Source organism: Melopsittacus undulatus, chromosome 3, assembly GCF_012275295.1.
Source record: "Melopsittacus undulatus isolate bMelUnd1 chromosome 3, bMelUnd1.mat.Z, whole genome shotgun sequence".
Lineage (NCBI taxonomy): Eukaryota > Metazoa > Chordata > Aves > Psittaciformes > Psittaculidae > Melopsittacus > Melopsittacus undulatus.
In genome coordinates this window covers 91,766,081-91,788,125 of record NC_047529.1, presented here as the reverse complement: position 1 = coordinate 91,788,125, position 22,045 = coordinate 91,766,081, and the positions used below count along the sequence as shown (strand labels likewise).

The window sequence follows — 22,045 nt, the reverse complement described above, 5'->3', positions numbered from 1 at the left end:
CCCATCTCAGGGAACTTCCACATTCAGGTTTGCAAGACTCTGTCAGACCACTTTGGGATTCTCTTGATATATTCTGATAGTTACACACTGGATAATTTCACCTTTAGTACTTACATAACTAATAAATTTATTTCCATGTCAAGCAGGTAACAGCGAAAATTTGAGAAGGGAAATTTGATAATCCCTCCTGAAGTACAATGAACTGCTCAATAAATATCCTGATATTGAAGGAGGCAGCTGATGCAGAGCAAACATCAGAACTATTTTCAAGTTACAAATCTAGGTGTTGAGACAGTAATATGATTTTGGAGTAAACCAGATGTAACTTCAGGCTAAACTCAAACAAAAAGTACATACAGAAAGATATTGAAGGGACAGCTGTTTACAGAAGTCATATTGTTTTACAAAAGAGAGACTATGCTAAGATGTGCTAATACAGGGTAAGGAACAAAAACAGTAAAAGTACCGTATTTTATTGTTACTGTCCAAACACTGTACTATAGGTGTTTCCACTGTCATACAACATAGCATTTTTAGAAAAAAAACACTTTAAAAACAAGAAAAGGATAAAATTATATTTCAGAAAGACTGTAATAAATAACAAGAAGGGACACAATACAAAGTTTTCTTTGGTTTTGTTTTGTGAAGAATCACATGAGCAGGCTGTCATTTGGCTTCTGTTTTGATTACTGCAATATTGCATCCCACCTACCTGTGGGTCTGGCCATTGTCTTGCTTGCAATGAAGAACCCAAGCATCCTAGCCACCACAGTACTGTTTAACTAGTTTAGTATAATGCCACCTTTCTACTAACGTAAGTGAGACAGAATTAGATTTGCAGAGCTTTAAGCTTACTACATGAAAAAAATAGGAAACCGCAGGACTCATCGCCACAGTCTGCATAGACCTAGCCTCTAGCTACCGCTTCCTGATAACGGAAACAACAGTTATAAATTGCAAAGCCAAAAGGCACATTTTTAGGAGAAGGAAAATATTTCTACTTAAAAAACACTATGCTAACACTAATAACTGGCAGCTAAGAAGCCATCTTATTGTAAATACCCTAGAGAAATCTTATCATCCTGTAACTGTAGGCACTTACATTAGCAACCAAGTTAAAAGGCCAGTGTCCCCAGGAATTCGGTGTAATCAATGATAGAAAGCAATTTTTTACCAAAGTCAGAACCTCTAAACTTTTTGGCCACAAAAATTAGGACATTTGAAAGAAAAAAAAAACAAAAAACAAAAAAAAAAAAACAAAAAACAAAAAACAAAACAAAAAAAAAAAAAAACCCCAAGCAATTAAATCAGCACTGACAAGAAGAAATAAATAAATTTCTGTAATCAGTTGGCACCAAGTGCAAAACTTGGATGCCCCTGACAATGATTCTTATCAAGATGGAAAGATAGAAAATGTCAGAAAAATGACAGACCAACTATCATAGTCAGAAAATCTTGATTTTTAGATTGGATGGGGAGGCTTCTCCTAAGCACAGCTTTGCAAATTATAATGTAATTGTACAGTCTCCGTTGATTTGGTAATCTTCATGCAAAAACTGGTTTTACAAGCAAGTTATCATAATCAGGACCTTGCTACAATTATTAAGTCTACAACCAATTTTACAAAAAGCAAGATACATTCTGGAAAACTTTGATTTGAAAGAGGAACAACGATGGAAAAGCCAGTGGAAAAAGTTTTCCACTGCATCCCACTGGGAAGCAAATCTACCTATCATAAAAATTCCACCTAAGCTTGTCTTGACATCAGATTTACAAACATTAAGGTGCACAGATGTTGCATTAAAAATGCACCTGGTTTTGTCCAAAAATACATGAAGAATTTCCTCCCATGCTTCTTTTGCTTTCTGGAATTAGGACACAATAAACAGTTTTACTTTTGCTTACAGGATGTCTTATCATCATCATCAACTGGCTTCTCAGCTTGCTTCTTCTTCAAATATGTAACTTTTTCCATAAGGTATAGGAGGCGACCCCTAATGGTTAAATCATTGTTTCCATCCAAGGTTCCATCTTCATCTAGTTCAATCCCTGAAACAAAAAATTTTACACTAAATAGTCAAAGAATAAAATTAAACATATTACAGACATGTCTATCTTGTAAGTACAAACATAATGAAACAGATATACGTTGTTCTGTTAGAACTATAAAGGAGTTTGAGATGGGATATGCTTAAACAACGGTTTGGAACTGGTATAGATCAGGTATATGCACAAGACAGGAAACTGCAGATAATACAATCTTGTTAATTTAATTTTGCATAATTTGTGTGGTATAATGCATTAAAAATTTAGTATATATATGGCCAACTCCCCCAGTATAAATGTTTTCATGCTAGCACTGATGCCTGTGTTTTGAACATATGTAGTTAAAAAGTGCAGATATAGTCCCTACTGACACAGTATGGTTCAGCTGATACTAGTAAAGACTAGGAGATTTTTAGGTAAAACACACAGAAGTGAAAGAACTACACTTGCAATAAATATACTTCCTAGTGACCAACCATAAGAAAATAGCCACCTTGACTATAGAGTAGGTCTTTCATGATATTTTAATAACAACCATAAAAATGTAAAAAAAAAAAATTAAAAAAAAGGAAAAAAACTTTGCATGTGCAGCTTTACAAACTCACAGAACTGCTGAGGTTGGAATTAGCCTTTAGAGATAGTCCAGTCCAGGCTCCCTGGCTCAAAGCTAGTTCTACTAGAGTAGGTTGCACAAGACCATGTCCAGTCAGTTTTTGGGTATCTCCTAAAGTAGAGACTCCACAACCTCTCTGGAAAACCTGTTCTTGAATTCTATCACCCTTACAGTAAAAACAAATACATAAAAAAGGAAAAAAAGTAAAATTTTCTGTATTTCAATTTGTACCACCCACTGTCTCTTGTGCTGTCACTAGGCACCACTAACAGAAGTCTGGCCTCAGCCATCTTTACCCCTCCTGCCCAACAGGTATTTATATGCATAGCTACGTTTCCCCCATGAGCTTTCTCTTAAAAAAAAAAAAAAAAAAAACAAAACAGTAGTCCTCTCAGTTTCTCATTGTACAAAAGATGCTCCAAGAATTTAATCATCTTTGATGGCCCCTCCCTGGACTCATCCAGTCTGTCCATGTCCTCTTGTACTGGGTTATCCTTGGGGACATAATGGCCCATTGTTGTTCATGTTCGCTCTCTTGTTCACCAGGATCACCAGGTCTTTTCCTGATAAGCTACTTTCCAGTTTGGTCCCTAGCCTGCCTTTGCTGCATGAAGTTATTCCTACCCACATGTAGAACTTAGCACTTCTCATTGTTGAGTTTCACAGGATTCCCATCAGCTCATTCCTCTCACGTTTTCAGGCTTACTCATTCAAGCATAGATTGTAAAGGAGTTAAAAATCTTGACCTATACCTACTACTCCCACTAAAATAACCTCAAAATAAAAAGATCACACAAATGTTTTTTTCTGGTTTCTGGTTGTTTTTTTTTTTTTAGTTTCTAATATAAGTTCTAAAATTAAAGGGTTTGTGGGGAGTTCTTTAGCAGTCTTTAATTTTATAGGATGTTTCTTCATGACATTACATCATTCTTCTTAACTTATTGACTCTGGTTTTAGTTGTCTGATTTTCTGCACTCTGTATGGATGAATAAAAAAGGCCACTCTTCCCTCATGAAGCAAAACATTCCGCATTCTCTTCTAGTTTGACCATATATGAGGCTAAGAACATTTCCTTAGTTTTCACTACAAGGTAAGTACCTTTATTTGACAGTATTTATAATTGATATAGTGTAATCTATAGACTGCTTAGTTGCTGTTTCTTATGCAAAATTATAGTAAAGTTAATATAATTTGAAAAGTAAAAACATTCAGTAACAAGACTTACCACAGTGTGTCATTAGGTCTTCATGGAATTCCAAGAGTTGATCCCTAATTTCTTCAGGGCAGGGGCAATCATTTTTATCATCTTTAAAGTTCAGCAGCATATTAATCTTAAAAGAACAAAGGAAAACTTTGAACTCAAACAGAGCTCTGCCACATGTAGAGTACAACAAAAAGTAAACTGTCTGTTCAAAGCCGTACCTGCTCCTGAGGTGGGGATCGAAATTCTTTTGTTTTTCTAGCTGTCAGGGCAGCAGACATGTTCAAGGCCTGCATCACTTCATTGTATCGGAAACGTTGATTTTCTTGAAGCTTGGCTACAAAATCATCTGAAAATGCTACAATGGCTTCTATTCTGTGCCGCACTTGGCAATCACAAAGGTACTGGAGTAGATGACACATCTAAGAAACAGTATCGTAAGAGAAAGAAGAGTTGTCAAGCTAATAAATATCTTTCTTTTACATGTTATGGAAATAAAGCAACTGAAATCTTTAATGCTGTCATTCAGTACATGTGAAAATCCTACACCAGCAATACCTGGCATCTGCAAGAGATTTATGTGCCTCAGACATATAAAATGCAAAACTTTTATTAAAGTTATAAGAGAACGAATTCACCCCTTGCTTCTAGTGGATTTCCTTTCTTTGTAGATCCATAAAAACAAATAATTCCCTGTTAATATCATTTAGAAAGTAACTCCCAATATATTTAATGAAACAACAGTTCTTTGATCTACGGTGAACAAGTTTATATCATTAGGAAAACATTAAATCCTGTTATTTCCTTAAGGAAATTACTTCTCTGTTTAAATAACATCAAAATGCTATATTCCTTGAAAGAGAAATGACCAAATAAAGAAAAAAGGATTTGTGAAGAAATGGGAACAACCACTATCACAGCAGTATTGTTACCTGTAACTTAACAGGTTCTGGAAGTTTCATCTGAAGAAGCCCTTCCTTCGGCACTTGCTCCCCTCTGGTTTCTTCCTCTCCTTCTTCTGACTTGAGCTCCCCTGAATTCAGCTCTTTATCTGAGAAATCAATTTCATCCTCCTGGCTCACTGCTTCTTTGAAAACCCGGGGCTCAATCAACTGTAAGATGTGTTTCAGATCCCCATTGTGGAAGATTCCCATAATCAGGAGGGTATAAAAGAGTTTGATGAGAGGGACAAACAGAAATTCTGTAGAACCTCCAACTGGATCTCTGACATGGAGGCTGCCCTCCTGAACAGCTTCAGTCAGCATCTCTATGGTTTTGGCTTTTAAGGTTTCCAGAGGGAATTCAGGACTGAACTGAAAGCACTCACTGCTAATGCTTACAAAACTTGGAGAGGAGAACTGCATTCTTGGCCTTAATGAAGTGCTAAGTCCTATGCCAGGGAGGCCATGTTTTTTGTTTTCATCAGGAAACAAAGTGATACTCTTGGTCTCATTTGTCATTGGAACTATGAATTCATTATTCATCATTAGCCTGGCAGTTGCATAGGTATTGAGATGGATGTCAATGAGTAAGTCATAATATCCTGCACGTAGTAATCCTGGCATATATTTATTCTCAATAGCATACAGGAGCTGAGATTCATCCACATGGCTACACATAGCATGGGCCACTCTATTGTTACCTAAAGCACAAACAGCTGAATATAATCGGAGGGTATGATAGTGAAATTTCAGCAATTCTTCTTGTTCTGTCAGCTCTAAAATATCAATTGTCCTGCAGAGAAACACAAAGAAACAAACAAAAAACCAAACAGTAAATTTTGCATCAGTGCAAAAACTTACTTAAGTGAAGGAACTCAAAATTCTCCCTAAGAATAACATTGGCACAGTATCAGTTCTAGGGATGACTTCTTCCACATTTCAGTTTTCATGTAAGAAACAATGTCAACCTAAGAATCAAGGACTAATAACAATGGTCAATCAAAAATTTATTCAGGTTGCTCCTAATGTACAATTTCAATTCTTTTCAGTGGGGAAGGATCAATATTGTTTACTTAACACAGAATACTTCTTCATACTACAAACAAGAATTTGGATAACTGAAATGAAGATTTTAAAATTAGTATAGGTTGAGATATTTATATGATTTCTTTTTGTTAGATCTGGGGTTGCTAACCAGTTCATTTGCAGAGGGCTGGGGGCAGAGCTGTTTACTTAGAATTCTTAGCTAATATTCCAGTGATTTTATTTTCAGTTTTGGCACTGGCAAAATACTGAGACATCTAGGTAACAGAGAAATCACAAAGTTATATTTCTTCAGTTGTTTAAATTGAATATACTTCAACACACAAACATCAACCTGTTTTCTTCAGGAATATGAAGGGCCATGAACTGCAAAGGATTCAGGCACTGTATCATCCAGCCTTGTCGTTCACTGATCCGAGAGACATCAACCTTCAGGAAGTGGTTTGGCACTCTGCTCCAAAGCACATGAGTAAGAAATTGGACATGGAGACGTGGAGGACATTGAGAGACAGGGTTTTTATGTTCGCTTTTGAATAAACCAGCAGATAAGGGCATTACATTCTGGAAAATTCCAACAGAAGAGACAATCAATTTCATCATCTTTACCGAACAATTAATATATTTTTCAAGAAATATATTCAACATAAAATACAGTGCAACAGGAAAATAATATTCTCAGTAGATTGTAAAACCAGCAGGGAACTGATGGAAGATTGGCAGCAAGAGAGCACTGTGCATAACAATAGCATTTTTTTAAAATAGTTAGATTTGAAATGGAAACTTGAATGGAATGTGTCATCACATTCTTGGACCAGAGATCTGAACTCCACTCTTCTCTTACATTCTCTGATTTGTTAGACATCCATGTCTCCAAAGCAAGGAAGCAAATTTTAGCTCAGTTTTCTCTAGTGTGCTGTTGGAAGGTACTTTAAAACTATTTTAAAACCCTAACCTAATCTGCAGGTCATCCGTGCTTTGTTTGTAGAGTAAGAGATTTGCCTTACTGACCTCAGTGATTTCATTTCATCATGAAGGATGAGATTCAGAAAATTCAACAAGACTCTGCAATATCCTCTGTCAATTCTAACCAGTTACAACCCTTCTCATCCAATGAACTGTGTTTTGAATACATAAACCATTTAAAACTGAGTTAAGAATAAAAATGGCAATAGTGCAAACACTTGAAATAATTAAAATGTGCCCAGTAACAAGAGCACATTGCAGGCAACAAACAGCCAAAATAAAATCTAAAAAAAAAAAAAAAATCATTATTTGAAATATTACTCCTAAACCTACACAAACCCAAGCATTCTTTACCTTTATTCTTCCCAATTCAAACTGGAAAACATTGGGGCTTGTAGCTTGAGCAAATACAGCAGGAAATAACTTTGTACTTGGTTCAACCTAAATCAAAAATGCACAAATATATAACCACTGAAGACAGCAAACCACTATTATAAATTAACACCTCCACCCCCCAATATCTGTATTAATAGTCAATAAGTGCAAGCTTTTGAACAAAACCTGAGAAAATCCCAATGGGAGTCAAGAAATCAGTCATAAGAGCAACAACTCCTTCCAACTGTACAAAAGTTTCTAATAAATTGTAGTCTGAAGATTCAGTTTTCCCCCTTCCCACTAGAAGACATGATCAAAAAATACCCACCTGATAGTATGTGCCTAGTTCCTTGCCATTAGCTGTGAAGGTCAGCAGGCCACTGGCAGCATCAACCAAGCAACCAATCTCCAGACCATTATTATTACGCCCTTGTCCAGGGCTCATGCTCTCTCCTGCGCACACCATATAGCAGTTGCTGCGTTTTATACTGAATATCAAAAGACAGATTTATTTATTGACGGTGTGTAAACTTTATGCAGTGGTCTAAGAACAATTTTGCATGCCTGCAACCAACAAGCTCTTGTGGCTGAAAACAATGAATCAAAGCATAACCAGTGCCAAAATTCAATGAAACCTAGACTTCATAATTGAAAAAACAAAAATTGAAGATTGAAAAATATTAACAAGCTCAAATCTTTTGTAAAATTCTATGATACAAAACTGACTTTCAAAGTTAATGTTACAAATCATTCATGTTAAACACACAGTTTCTGGCAGGATCACAAGCTGAAGTGTTGAGAGGAGGTGTTGCACCAATTCCGGCCTGCTCAAAATCAGAAAGTTCCAAAAATGCTACCAGGTAGTTGGCTCTATTTTGTAGCAGTTCATAAGTCAGTATTCAAACAATCATAGTCTGAAACTACATAGATAAGCTGTGCCTATTGATTTGATGAGATTATTACTATATACATGGAGTAGTAATCACATCACTGTTTCTTCACAAGTAAGAGAACAAGTTATACTTTTTCTCATTACATTTTTTTAACATAAACCTAACTATATTAAATAAGATGGATTTACAGTTTATAGATTGTTAGTTGCTTTTATGTATCTTTTTAAGAAAATTTTAACCAACCTCTCATGAACCTTCCCTTTTTCATCTCCCAGTGTAACTGTGACAGTACGCACTCTTTCCAAGTCAAAGCTTGTGTCATACTGATGAAAGTCAGATGTAATCCAGCCCACCCACACATTAGCAGGTTCTTGACCAGGAAATATTCTCACTGAATAATAGTACTGTCAAAAAAAAAAAAAAAGATTTAAAAAAACCCCAAACTTTAAAAGTTAGCATTTGATCTCCAGTTTATCAGTTTGATTCAGAATTAATCTGAGAATATCTAATCTCTTGAAAAACAGCATAGGCTTATTCAAGTGCAATTCATAAGCAAAGAAGTGAATATAAACACAAATCAAAATACAGCTAACAAAATATGTATATTAAAAAACAATTGAAAGTATTAAAAATTCAGCTTATATGATTGTATTGTAGGCTTCTGCATCATAGCATTCTAGGATATTTTTGTAGTGCAGCTACAATTTCTATACTGGAGTGCCGCGGCCAGGTGGAGGGGAGAGAACACCGATACGATGTAGGTTCACAAAAGCTCCGTTTATTGATTACAAGGCTGCTCCTAATATACTGTTTTAAGCTTCCTTACACATGATCATGCATTACTTGATTGGCTGCCTCGCTTTGTCCACGAGGCATACACGCTCCCCTTTACCTTTCCTGATTGGTTTCAAACATTCGTGTCAGCTTAGCGTTACATCATGCTTTTGCAATTACTGGCATCCTGTTATTGCGTTCCTGTTTTGCTGATCCTGACACTTCTTCTTCTTTTAACCTGGGGTCATAAGTTCACTTTCTCACAGCTTGCTGTATGCCTGTTCAAGTGCCCATGCTCGACCCCCAACACTGGAGGTGACTCAGTTTCTTGTATCTAGTATCTTTTAGAAAGAGGATAATACAACCAGAAGAAAAGTATTTTTTCCCTTTAAAAATTGAAGACTGACTGCTTATGGAGCTGATTTGCAGAGAAGATGCACAAAAACCTGTACAGAACTTTCACTGGGAATTCCATTAAGTAAATGCTGAGTAACAGTATAGTCCTGAATCCCATTTAATGCAATTTTTCCTACTTATGCCATTATTCTAGAACTACTTATTTGTCCTCTTTTGTGTTTGGTGTTATCAATAGTAGTTTCAAAAATGGATTCAATTTACTTATGGGTTTCCATGTGGAAATTTTTTGAGACTGACAAGTCAAAACACCAAAGGAACATAGAGGTCTAACTTCAGTAGTACAGGATTAGCAAAGAAAACAGCTAAAATACCAATGGTATGTTACTATACCGTGGAAGTTTGCATCAAATAATCATAGTCGTCCCTATCATCTGCTAGCACATCCTCAGTAAGCCGTGCAGAGTGACTTGTGCTATAATCTGGCTTTGTCCTCCTCAGCATAAATCTGTAAGAAGTAAAATCAAAGTCTGTATGAGAAGCTCAATATATCAATATATACACAATTTTACCTTGATACATTATCCCTAAATATGTATTTCTTATGTTAGCCCTAAATACATAGTATTGATTACATTATTAGTACATAACACTGGTTAGGCTATCAATTACATACAGATTAAAACAAAATACATTATTCAGAAAAGAGAAAGAGACAAGCTCATTTCAAAAAGTGCTTAAATGAACTCAGCTTAAATTATATATTCAAAAGCTAACTGGAAACTAAACTCACGTAACTTAAAAAAACTACCAGGTTGTTAAACATCTATCACTTTCGAAGAATGCATTTAAAAACACCACCTATATGCAACTGATTTATTCTGCAACTGAAATATTTAAGAAACCAAGTTTGGTTAAGAAGAGCAGAAAAGAAATGGAAAGCTACAGTAATATTGTCCAGTTAATGGCATAGTGTTTCCATCTCCACAGCATCATCAAAAGTTGGGCATTCTACTCCAGATTCCATAAGAAAAATTACGCAGGATAAAAGTGTCTATTATGATTATTTGACTCATTGAGTGAGATGAGAAGCCAATATACATTTCTACATAAAGATTATCTAACATCTCCAGCTTTTTGGAAGCCATGTGAAAAAAAATTCCACGTCACTTTGTAGTTCTGCCAGAAAGGATCTCCATGGTTTCTTGATGATCACAAAAGCCATCACAATACACCAAATTATAGGTTTCTAAAATCTTCAAAAATGTTTTAATTTTTCTGCTTAATTTTAATCTATACATTGAATAAGATATAATTTAATCACATAAAGGTTAACTGTCCTGCCTACTGTGTTATATTCAAATTTAGGGCAGAATTAGGGAAAAGTCTCTGCAGACGTGATTGGCATGTCTTTTGAATTACAATTCAAGAAATAGAGAAAAAAAAAAAAGAAAAGAAAAAAGGTGGGTGAGGAGGGAACAGACACAAAATTGCAAGCCACATGTGCTACTAACCTTTGTTTAAGACGTGAAGGCTTTTCTTGAACATAATCTTTATGGTTGTTTAACTCTGGCTTTGTGGCATCTTTTTCTCTTTCTGTCCGGTCAGGAGCTAGATGACCATGAGCAGTTTTCATTAGAACCTCAAAATCAGAATCGGCATCATAATCCTCCAAGTCATTCTTCGGGCTAAAAAAACCAGTGCCTGGTAACCCTCCTGCAGCTGATCTTGAGAACACCTCAGCACATTCAATGGGCATGCTTAATCGAAAAAACATGACGTCTGTTTTACTGTTCTGTGAACCAAAGGACTTCTGAGTGACCTTCAGGCAGGGGCAGCTGTCTATAGTGCCATCGATTCTCATTACCTATCAAATATAAAGATGCAGTTGTTTTGAAGCTGATGATTTTTTCACCCTCTATTCACCTTTTTTCAACTTCTATTTCTACAATAAGCATCCATGACTTGCAAAATTTGAAACAATATGCTGTCACCAATCAAATATATTGTAATCATGTGCTGCCATTTTAAGTGAAAATAAATACCTTAAGGGTATTTCTGTTGTTCCATTATTATATAAAAAATCCCACTCACATCAAAACTCGCAGCAACACAAATCCAGACCTGACCAGAACAACACAAACCAACAAAAAAAAATCATACATGTACATATGCAAGAACACAAATTACTTCTTAAATGCTACAAATGTAACATACATCAGCTGAAAAAGAGCTCTTTCAACTTCAGGAGGATTTCATGGTAGACTGAATGACTGATTTAGTTCCATCAAGACGCACAGCTTATAGGGACATAAGTGTTGACACAATTTGTGAATAAATATTTGTTAATATCCAAACCAATTAGTTACGCAAAAATCATTCCAGAACACATGGTATCGGTTATGCAGAAATGCCTCATTTCCAGAAGCTGTCTACAAACATTGCTCTCACTGAACAAGGATTTCTTAATGAGGACATCTTGTAGAATTTGTTTCTGAAAATCTCATGTTCAGACACAACAGATTTCAAGGACAAAGAAATATTATCAACTCCATCAATGTAAGAAATTGGTAACAGGTGCAAGTTTCATCCAGAACTGGGCCAATATATCACATTAAAAATTTTGTCTAGAACTGCAAAAGTAGAAACTTAATTCAAACATATTCAGGGAAGAAGTGTCTAGAAAAATTTTAATAGGATCACAAACCTCAATATGTTCATGATTTTGTGGCACTGGCAGAAACTGAGGGAGCCTTTTACTCAGCCAAATGGTGATATCTCTGTTTGTATTAACAGCAAAGGGTTCATACCCTTCCTGTAAGCCACAGATAGTGAAATATTTTAGAGTGCTGACATCTTTTCCAAAGTTCATTCTTCCCACTTGAGATGGGCCCAGGCTGCATACAGGTAGAAATCCTTAAAATAAGATAAAAGAAAGTGGGTTGTTGTCATGTTGTCACGAACATCAGGAAACTGCTCTCTTCTATAACCCAATTTAATTTTTTTTTTTTGGAAAAAACAAAACAAAGCAAAAAAACCCACAAAAAACAAAACCCACCAAACCACAAGAACAAAATACAAACAAAACCCACAAACAGTATAAATGCAAGAAGTCTTCAATAGCACATCACCTCTTGCACATCACCACGTAGTGTTCCCATAAATATCATTCTGAAAAAAAATTATCAAATAGTCATAGAACTTTTCATGCAAGATTAACTTTACTTCACAGAAATCTAAGAGTACACCAAGGAGTCCAACAATCAGATTCCAACAATCAGATATTGCTTAATCCCTCTGCTAAACTGATAGTGTTGACAATTTTATTTCAAGCCTTAGTACTTTACATGTTCTGTCAGTCACGGCATTTTGAGAGAACCTCAGGAATTACTTTAAAAATAGTATAGCACTTGTCATACAGCTATAGTAGCGAAAACAATTACAAACTCACAACTGCATGCTGTAATTTATATTTTTTAATCAAAATTTATTAATTTTAAGAAACTGTAATACTTGTGACTTGATGCTGTAGCTTTATGAAACTTGTAGTAGTTTCCGTTTCAGCTGGATTTTTTGTTTTGTTCTTTCTTTGTTGTTTTCTTTTACTTTTCAATCAGCCTCACATTTGTACGCATCTATTCTCATTACTTCATTAGCACAGGTGACTCACTTGTGACCCCTTTGCACTTCTTTAAAAACTGTCTGGGGTTTTTTTTTGTCAGGTTTTGCACCACAGTCTAAAAACCTTAAAAAAACTATTCTTTCTTACGATGATCCTCGTTTTGAATTACCACAGCTACAAACTGCTTTGTAGATTCATTTGACCTAGCTATTAACAAAATGTTTTTTTTTTGTAACAACAGAAATCATAAAGCTCTGTTCAATTATTCTAGTTCATGTGAATGTACCAAGTATTGAAGGGTATAAAGACAAAATACAACTAGAATTCCTCACTTTTCTTTAGTCTGCACAAATGAAAAATGGTTGATAGGTTCTTTAGATACAAAAGCAAACTCCAGATCACCATCTACAGGACTGACTGCACAGCAGATAAAAGATCAGCCTTCAGTATCCCCTTCTGAAGATTTTATTACAGATACACAAAATTGTTTATCATGTATGCATACATTAGGCACGAGAAACTTAAGGACATACACTATCAGTTATAAGTTCAAGTCCAGACTTTTATCTTCACAGCAAGGTTCTTTAATCACAAAGCATCAACTTCTTAGATAACATAGATGATTTTAGACATGATTTATGTCCATTCTGCTACCACAAATCCAGTAAAAGACAATAGCAAATAACATTTCCCAGCAATAAATGGCACAAAATCATATTATACAACACATAGCTAGGAAAGTTATATTTGTATACATAGATACATGTGGCTGGCCTGCTAGACTAGGCTTTCCTAGGCTTCCTGTTGGGTTAAAGGAAACTGTAAGATATTGAAAAAGTTTTTATGCAAAGCCAAAAATTAAATTCTATTTTCAATAAAATAAATCTCAGCTCATTACTAAAGAACAGTAACAATCTTCTGTGGACAACCTTCCAAGTTGCTTGAGAATGGATTTTCACGGAAACAGCATGAATCCTCACAGTGTCAATCAAAAAAATACATAACCTTTTTCAATAAACCACATAGGTATATGCTGCCTAAGGCAAGTGCTCTGTCTGAATCACCTCACCATTTAATGTATAGCACCCAATTTTAAAACCTTATGAATAGCTTTGCTTTTCACATGTCCAAAAGGATATAATAGATCTGCAAAATGGCCAACATGAATTAAACTGTTCTCTTATTAGCATCAAAGAAATTAGAGTAATTCAGACTCAAAAATTATAAAGGGGGTATGATACATACCTCCATTATGAGTTGCACAGAGAAAATGAACAGTAAATAATTCTAAATGTCTTTCAAAAAAAGAATTATGATCAAAGAAACTCGTAGCAAGCTTCAAAACAAAGGAACTTCCTTATAAACCACATTGTAATGTTGTAAAAATCTCTGTCACATAGCATCATGGACACTAAAAGCTCACACAGATTAAAAAGTGTTTAGATCTTCATGTGGGAAGGGAAAACAAACAAACAAACAAACAAACAAAAATCAATGACAAACCAAACTCAAAAAACATCAGGGCTATTCAACACAAACATATCATGTTTGCCCCAAAAGGCTCCTGAACCAGAAATCACTGGAAGCTGGGTGACTGCATTGCAATCTACTTATCCTGTTCTAATGTGTATCTACAGGCATTTGCTATTCACTGCTGCTGAAAACAAAATAGTGACCTAACTAGACTTTTGACACAAATACTGTTATATTTTCATGAAAAAAACATATAGGAATGAAAGCTTAAAACCAGAAGTGTTCAAAGAGAAGGAGGTGTAAGCTGATTAGTTATGAATATGCCATATCTATACATATGTCTGTATCTATTTATATATTTTTATATTTACATATATGAGCAACTGTTTTATGCTTCTGCACAGGTCAAGTATTTCATGAAAGGAAGTAGCAAGCTCTATCTCCAGCACTTTGGAAATTAACACATAGCCAGTTCCTCTCCACTAAAGCCTTCAAATCAAGTGCAAAATAATTCTTTTGCAAAATAAAAAAAGCAATAGCAGCTGATGTTATCAGCAGAATTTGGTAAGCATACATTATAGAAAGAGCTGATTAGATAATCAGATGCAGTCCAAAATCCAAAAAAAGATGATCAACTGTATTTATGAAGATTAAGATGTATACATGACAAAAATCTAAATCAAACAGGAATATTTAAAATATATAAAATATTTAAAATATTACTAATATTTGCCCATCCTAAATAGAATGCACAGAAACTGCTCATTTGCTTACCTATGACTTTTCCTGTGGGCTCAGGAAAAAAAGATCTCACAGATTCATTCTTAGACATGAAGCAAATATTCACACACACACAAATAAAATGTTAACTGGTGTTTGCAAGATTGCCTGAAAGAAAACAAAGAAACCCAGGAAAAAAATCCTATACAGATAAAACTTCCATTGATGTTCTCACTTAGTCTAGTATTTTCCAACAATCCTGTAACTGTAGCCAAATTCAGAATCAAGATCACAACCTTTCTCACCAATACAAAATTAACTGATGACAGAATGCTACTGTACCTGTATCTAACACTTGCTACACAGTAACTGTTGCTCTGTATGAATGAAATATAAACACCAGTGCCAGTCCTTATCATGGAAGCACAACTTCTGTCTCAGATGAAATTCTGCACTGATTTCTTAATGGTACAGTTGTCATAAAGGTGTTTCAGGGCATTTCCGTTCCTGGTAAAAGTATGGCTTCTCATTTTATAGAGAGTGTGCTGGTAAGGCAGTTATATGTCATACTATGGAATAAAAACTAACTTTCATTACCCTTCTCTAAATGAGTATCCAGCCATTTGAGTATCAGTGATCTTGTGTAGCTCTTTCATGCTGGAGGCTACATAAAAAAGTGACATAGTTTAGGGGTAGATTTGGCAGTCCTGGGGGAACAGTTGGGTTTTGTGATCTTACAGGTCTTTTTCAACCTAGTTGATTCTATGATTCACCCATGATCTGACTCTTAGTCTCTACGTACACAACTAGCCTATAGAGCAAAGCTTTTATTTTACTGTATGAAATAGAAAACCAAGTAGAAAGACTTTATCACTACCATCAGAACAAGTAACTGCCTATCATTATCTGTCAAAGTCATCACAGTATCTAAGGAAATCTGAAGGCAGTAAAGCAGTGGGTATGATTCCAGGAAACTGGTGGCAATTACCTCAATTTAAATGAAATCAAATCATAGAATCACAGAATGGTTTAGGTTGGAAGAAACCTTAAAGATCATCTAGTTCCAACCCCCCTGCCATGTGCAGGGACACCTTCCACTAGACCAGGTTGCTCAGAGCCTCATCCACCTGGCCTTGAACACTTCAACGGATGAGGCAGCCACAACATCTTTGGGCAACCTTTTCCAGTGTCGCAACACCCTTACAGTCAAGAATTCATAGTCTGGTATATGGTAGAAGAAGGAAAAAAAAAATTGAGAAGAAAAAATTCTCCTCCCAAAGCACTCCTGAAGGCAAAATACTCAGAAATCCATATAAAAGTGGTTAAAATTCAAGTAGGGAACTACCTAATTAATGGGCATAAGATTCATATTTCTTCTGGGAATAGGAATCAGTAACTCAAAAGTATCATTTGCAGCCTTTACTGTTCAAAAAAAAATTGAACCTTCTCTGTCAGACACAGATGTATTATTTAACAGATATATAATAAATATGACAGAATATATATGACTACAATAAATTTAAGGGAAAGATTAAAGCTTAAAATATTTTTTTACATTACCACAGAAGGGAAATTTTAGACAGAAATCTACATTAATGTAATTTCTTACTCTTTTATTCACACAAAAGTATGTAATTAAATCTATAAACCAAAATACTTTTACAATATACCATCAATCTGGCACCTGACACAACCTCGATCTTTGTCACTTTTTACAATCTCATAAGCTATGGCTTATGGTAACTTAAACTTATGATTTACTTATGGTAAACTATGGCTTATAGACTCTGAACCAAGAACAGTACAAGAACAGGTAAAAAAAAATCAATCTGATGGTTTAAAAATAAGTAAAAACTTTTGGAGGCTAACGTTGTACCAGCTGGATTTATCCTGGATCAGGTGCCATTTCTGCTCCCAGAGCTAAAACATAACCTTAAAGCTGGCTCAAGGTTTATATTCTACCATATGTTCTCCCTAATTTGACAGAAATTTGGTACTGCTTCAGTACTTGATCTAGATAAAATTTTATGTCCTTGCCTTTGGCAGCAAAGGTTGGATTAGATAATTGTCAAAAGCCCCTTCTAACCCAAAGCAGTCTATGATTCATTCTACGATTCTGCTATATAGCAACCTGCTGCAGTACAGATGAAATGCTCAAGGTCATGAATTTGCAAACCCAGACACATCCCTGCAAAATAGCGAAAAGGTCTGATCAGAAAAGATGGCTTCAAAGTTCACCACAGAAAAAGACCCTGCCTCATCCTCACACCCAGCATAGCTCCTTTCCAAAGGCTTAATACTAATCAAGAAGAGTAAAGGATGAAGGGTTGCTCCCTAGATAGAGGAAAGGGGGAGAAGAAGAAAAAATAAAACCAAAACAAAACAACCCCACAAAAAAAAACCAAACAAAAACCAACCAAACAAAACAAAACCCCAACAAAACACAAAACAAGCACACCACATTAAAGGGAAGACAGAGCAAAAAATGGGCAACACACTGTATTACAGTACTTACCATCACCAACCTCAAAGTCCTTGAACGCGAGTTCTGACCCTGAGTCATCAAGCAGGATTTCACCATTTAAGGTGAACATCATAGTGTGCTCATTCATGTCAACCATGCACCCAACGACATCTCCGGCCAACCATGAGCGGCCAAAATGCTCATTACCTTGATGCCACCGCTGTGCCTGAAAAGGATTTAGAAGGATTTCAAAGAGTAACAGCGATGATGTGTGTGTTCCTTTCTCCCATTCTGGTACAACTGAAAATTAGCCTCCTCAATTAAGATGGCACTTAAATTAACACTTTCACAGCTTATAATTCCAAAACAATGCCTGTGAATGCACCAAGTCGACTTTGAAAATGGAAATCCAACAATTAACTTCCTGCAAACACCCCTCATGCCAGTATTGTAAGATGCTGCTCAGTGAGCTGACGGGTAAAATTGCTACTTCAACATTTTAGTAACAAGAGAATAGCTTATTTTTCTGCAGAAGCTCCATGAAAGACTTGTAATGAAAATAATATGTTATCGATTACAATGTTAACTAGCCACTTCATGAATTTTTTTAAGCAATTGCTTTTATTTAACCTAGTACCCTATAAATTCACTGCTTACAAACAAACTTTGTTTCCTTAAGTATAATTCTAAAAATGTTGTGTGCAAAATAAATGAAACTTTCTGTCATTCCATATTTTGGAATGAACAGAATTTTCTGTGAATGGACAAGCACTCTGAGTTTCTGATGTATTTCAGAGCACCTGAGGGCATGGTTCATGATTTGTATGGCTAACCTTCAAAAGTCAAAGACTGCAAAGGCTTTGGATGTGGTCTTGGATCAGAATTCAAATAAACATCTATTAAGAACTGCTGTAACACACACAAAACAAAGCAGTGTTAACAACAAATAGGTTCCCTATTCATATATTCCATCACAAGTAGATTTTTAGCCTCTGTATCCATCCTGAAATTCCTAGAAAACAAATGAGCCTAACTGTGTAACCCAAAGGTCAAAAACTTTAATCAAGAAGAAACAAGGAGATAATTGATTAAAATCAAAGACAACAAAATAGCTTTGTGGATTGAAACAAAGTTCAAACCCTAAGATTCAGAAGACAAAATACTACATAGCTATTCTAGTAAAGACACAGAACTCACATAGTTCACTCAAGCCAATTAGATATTTTACAAAACCAACTTTTCAGTTCTCATTTTAATGCATCTTCTCATGTAGTATAAGACTGGGAAAAAATCCAACAGCATGAATAAAAAAACGTCTTGAGAGCTTGATCTGATGAGGAACAGCCAGAAATACTGTTGATTTCTGTTACATATTGTAACAGTAATAAACAAAATTAATTCCACCATCAGATACCAGAAACATTTTGACCTGAGTCATGAGTAACCTTAAAAGCAACTATGGTTTGGTTAGCGGTTGCACTTGCCTTCATAGTGAAATAAAAGGCTTTAATGAGACATTTAATCTATTCCGATTAAAATCAATAACACATAAAAGAGTTTCTTTTCCTATATATTTTTACTATTACATTTCAATTTGTCATTTTCTCATGCAGAATTAAACTGGAGGAAAAAAAATACTGTTTCTATCATACTTCATTTATACTAAACTGCAAGGATTTCCATGAAAACCTAGGTATGCTCTTCATAACTTTTACATTCCTATAAAAAACTTGTATCAAAATTTGTTTCAAATGCTTATTGCTAACAATTGTTACCAAATCTTTCCCTAATGACACTTCTGGAGAGAACAACAAAGTAAAAAATTAAAGAAATAATTCACAGTTAATTGCAGCTCTGCCAGTACTCTGAATTTGTGTAAGTCATTTAGATTTTCAGTGCTTTACATATACTGTACAAATACTGTGAAACTGAAAAAAATAGAAATGCCAAACACTGCTAACTAATTTTCAGGTGACATTTACCCTCCTTATTCCACCTAGGCCCTCAAAGAGAGAAATAAATTTATAAAATGAAAGAAGAGAAGGCAATTATGTTGAGATTCTGACACACAAAACGCAAAATTAAAAGTCTGGCAATCAATTATATTATTACAGACAAACATATACAAACCTTAAAGCCATCAAAAACAAAAGCTTCTTCATCTGAGCCAAGTTCCTGATCTGGCAGACATCCTGGCCTGGTCCAGCCAACTCTCATGTCTCCTGCAGTAACTGCCTCAAACTCAAAGTACCACTTTCCAGCCTTCACAGCGTAAGTCTTTTCTGTGCGGAAGATCCTGAATTTTTCCATTATCCCACTACACACGTCCAGTCTCATTGCTGTAAGATTCAAAAAATTTTAAAAAGTGAAGAAAAAAACCCACAACACACAAAGTACTCTAACTATGGACAGAATTAAGGCAGTGAAAACCAAGAAATCTTTCTGAGTATAGGCATGAAAAGAAGAATGTACCTGCAGAACAGCCTTATGGTCAAAGCACCCTTGCCAATTCTGGGGAATCAACACTTGGGTACCTCTTAGAAATTACTCTACACTAATTCATCTAGCGGGGGGTGGAGGAGGGTCCACATTTCCAATATCATCTTGAATAGCCCGTAAGGTCACATACCTCAGAATTTAGTGTCATTTGTCATGCCACCAAATGTCTGACTTTCATTAGGTCAGGTTCATTAAGTTTCCTGTAAGCAGCTCTGAACTCCCTGCCACATAATTCTTTATTAGTAAATTTTTACTTTTGATGGTCTACATTATTATTGCCTTAAAAACACTTTTGAAGACCCTCAGTACCACACCTCTGTAGATGAACCACCTAAAAGCATGAATACTGATAATTTGTTGTCTTTTTAGATTCTAAGCAACCTAATGCTTTCTAGATTCTAAGCAACGCCAAAAGTTAGCTGCTGTGGGCAGCAGTAAGTAGCAATACTAATAAAGAATAAAAATTATGGTGTAGAGCTTTGTAAATCAATTTTTAAAGTAAAATTAATGAATGGAGATGCAGAACACCACTAGAGGGCTCTAAATCCTTTAATAACAGTACGGACTTTGGCTGATGAGAGACAATCCCTATGGCATTGTCCTGGTTTCAGAGGGATATAGTTTTCTTCCTAGTAAAAGGTACAGTGCTGTGATTTGGTTTTAGTCTGAAAATATTGTTGATAAAACCCCAATGTTTTCACTTGTTGCTGAGTAGTGCTTTGTCTGAGAATAATGTTGATAAAACCCCAGTGTTTTACTTGTTGCTGAGTAGTGCATATCCTAGTCAAGGACTTTTCAGTCTCTCATGCTCTGCCAGAGAGGAGGGGCACAAGCAGCTGGGAGGGAGAAGAACCAGGACAGCTGACCTAAACTAGCCAACGGGATGTTCATGTCACAGCACATCATGCTCAGTATGTAAGCCTGGTGCAGTTACCCGGAAGGGGACAATCACTACTTAGGGATGGGCTGGGCATCAGTTAGCAGGTGGGCAATTGTATTGTCCATCACTTGTTTTTATTGTGTTTTATTCCTCTTTCTCTCCTTTTCATTAAAATTATTGTTATTTCTACTGTTAGTATTATTTTATTGAATTTTAGTTCAAGCATTATACTGTTCTTATTTCAACCCATGAGTTTTGCCTTTATCTGTTCTCCTCCCCATCCCATGGGTAGTTATTGCCAGCTGGGGCTATAAGCCTTGACAGACATGTTTTACGCATCTCAAACTTGAGAGGGTTATAAATTGTGAAATCTAAACCCTCAAAATGAGTATAAAAACCTTTTGCTGAATGCAATTCCAGTCTTTGTTTAAGAAAAGCCAGTTTGTGGGACTATGCTCTGCAGGTCCTTTTATCTGGGATTATTGCAACCTGACTGATGACACCTTTCAAATGCAAGAATTAAAATTGTGTTCTTTACATTGCATTAGTAACTCTATGCACAGAACTAGCCCAAGGATGTCTGCATCATAAAGAAAAAAACAAAATTTTCCAGCAGTTCATTCCAAAAGAAAGGCAGGGGAGCACATGGTTCTTAGAGCTGTAAATGAGGAAACGGGATTAATACTTTTCAGTGGGATTTGGAAGAGTTTGTAGGACTTGAGTGTGCTTTGTCTCCCTCTGACCCGACATCACTAGACAATCCCTTTATTCTCTTAAGAGTCAAAACCCTCCTCTACCTGCAAACCCACCTTCCCAGAAACAAGAAGAAGTGATACTCACTTACTCTACACAGCATCTCGCTCCCACAATGGGAGGGGAAGAAATTATGAGATTATGTGTCAGCCTTAAACTCTCCAGACTAGGCACAGGCAGATTTAACAGTAAGATCATGTAATTTTGCCACCAAAAGAATCTACTCCACTAGAAAACATTGTTTTGCCCATTTAGCAATCCAGCCTTGTTGAAACCCTCATAGTATCAGTGATAACTCAGATTTAAAGTGTAATTTACTAGCAGCCTCTCAAAAATCTAGGGCTCAGAGTAGATACGTGGTTTGAAAAAGAAAATGAAAATGTACATGCTGGGTATGAGTTAGAACTGAAGAAATGCTTCACTGAAGGTC

General features: G+C 35.7%; 1 protein-coding gene across 1 annotated transcript in view; it reads right to left on the bottom strand.

Annotated features, from left to right (window-relative positions):
• Nucleotides 1-22,045, bottom strand: part of RYR2 (ryanodine receptor 2) — a 363,651-nt gene that overhangs the window by 122,683 nt on the left and 218,923 nt on the right. The window contains exons 28-40 of the mRNA XM_034060766.1: nucleotides 19,614-19,822; nucleotides 17,535-17,709; nucleotides 11,912-12,120; nucleotides 10,719-11,071; nucleotides 9,598-9,712; nucleotides 8,320-8,480; nucleotides 7,512-7,671; nucleotides 7,163-7,249; nucleotides 6,180-6,406; nucleotides 4,793-5,594; nucleotides 4,082-4,282; nucleotides 3,885-3,990; nucleotides 1,906-2,049 (exon numbers count right to left, since the gene is read on the bottom strand). Of these exons, the coding sequence (XP_033916657.1) occupies nucleotides 1,906-2,049; nucleotides 3,885-3,990; nucleotides 4,082-4,282; nucleotides 4,793-5,594; nucleotides 6,180-6,406; nucleotides 7,163-7,249; nucleotides 7,512-7,671; nucleotides 8,320-8,480; nucleotides 9,598-9,712; nucleotides 10,719-11,071; nucleotides 11,912-12,120; nucleotides 17,535-17,709; nucleotides 19,614-19,822 (2,949 nt within the window). The remainder of the gene's footprint in view (nucleotides 1-1,905; nucleotides 2,050-3,884; nucleotides 3,991-4,081; nucleotides 4,283-4,792; nucleotides 5,595-6,179; nucleotides 6,407-7,162; nucleotides 7,250-7,511; nucleotides 7,672-8,319; nucleotides 8,481-9,597; nucleotides 9,713-10,718; nucleotides 11,072-11,911; nucleotides 12,121-17,534; nucleotides 17,710-19,613; nucleotides 19,823-22,045) is intronic.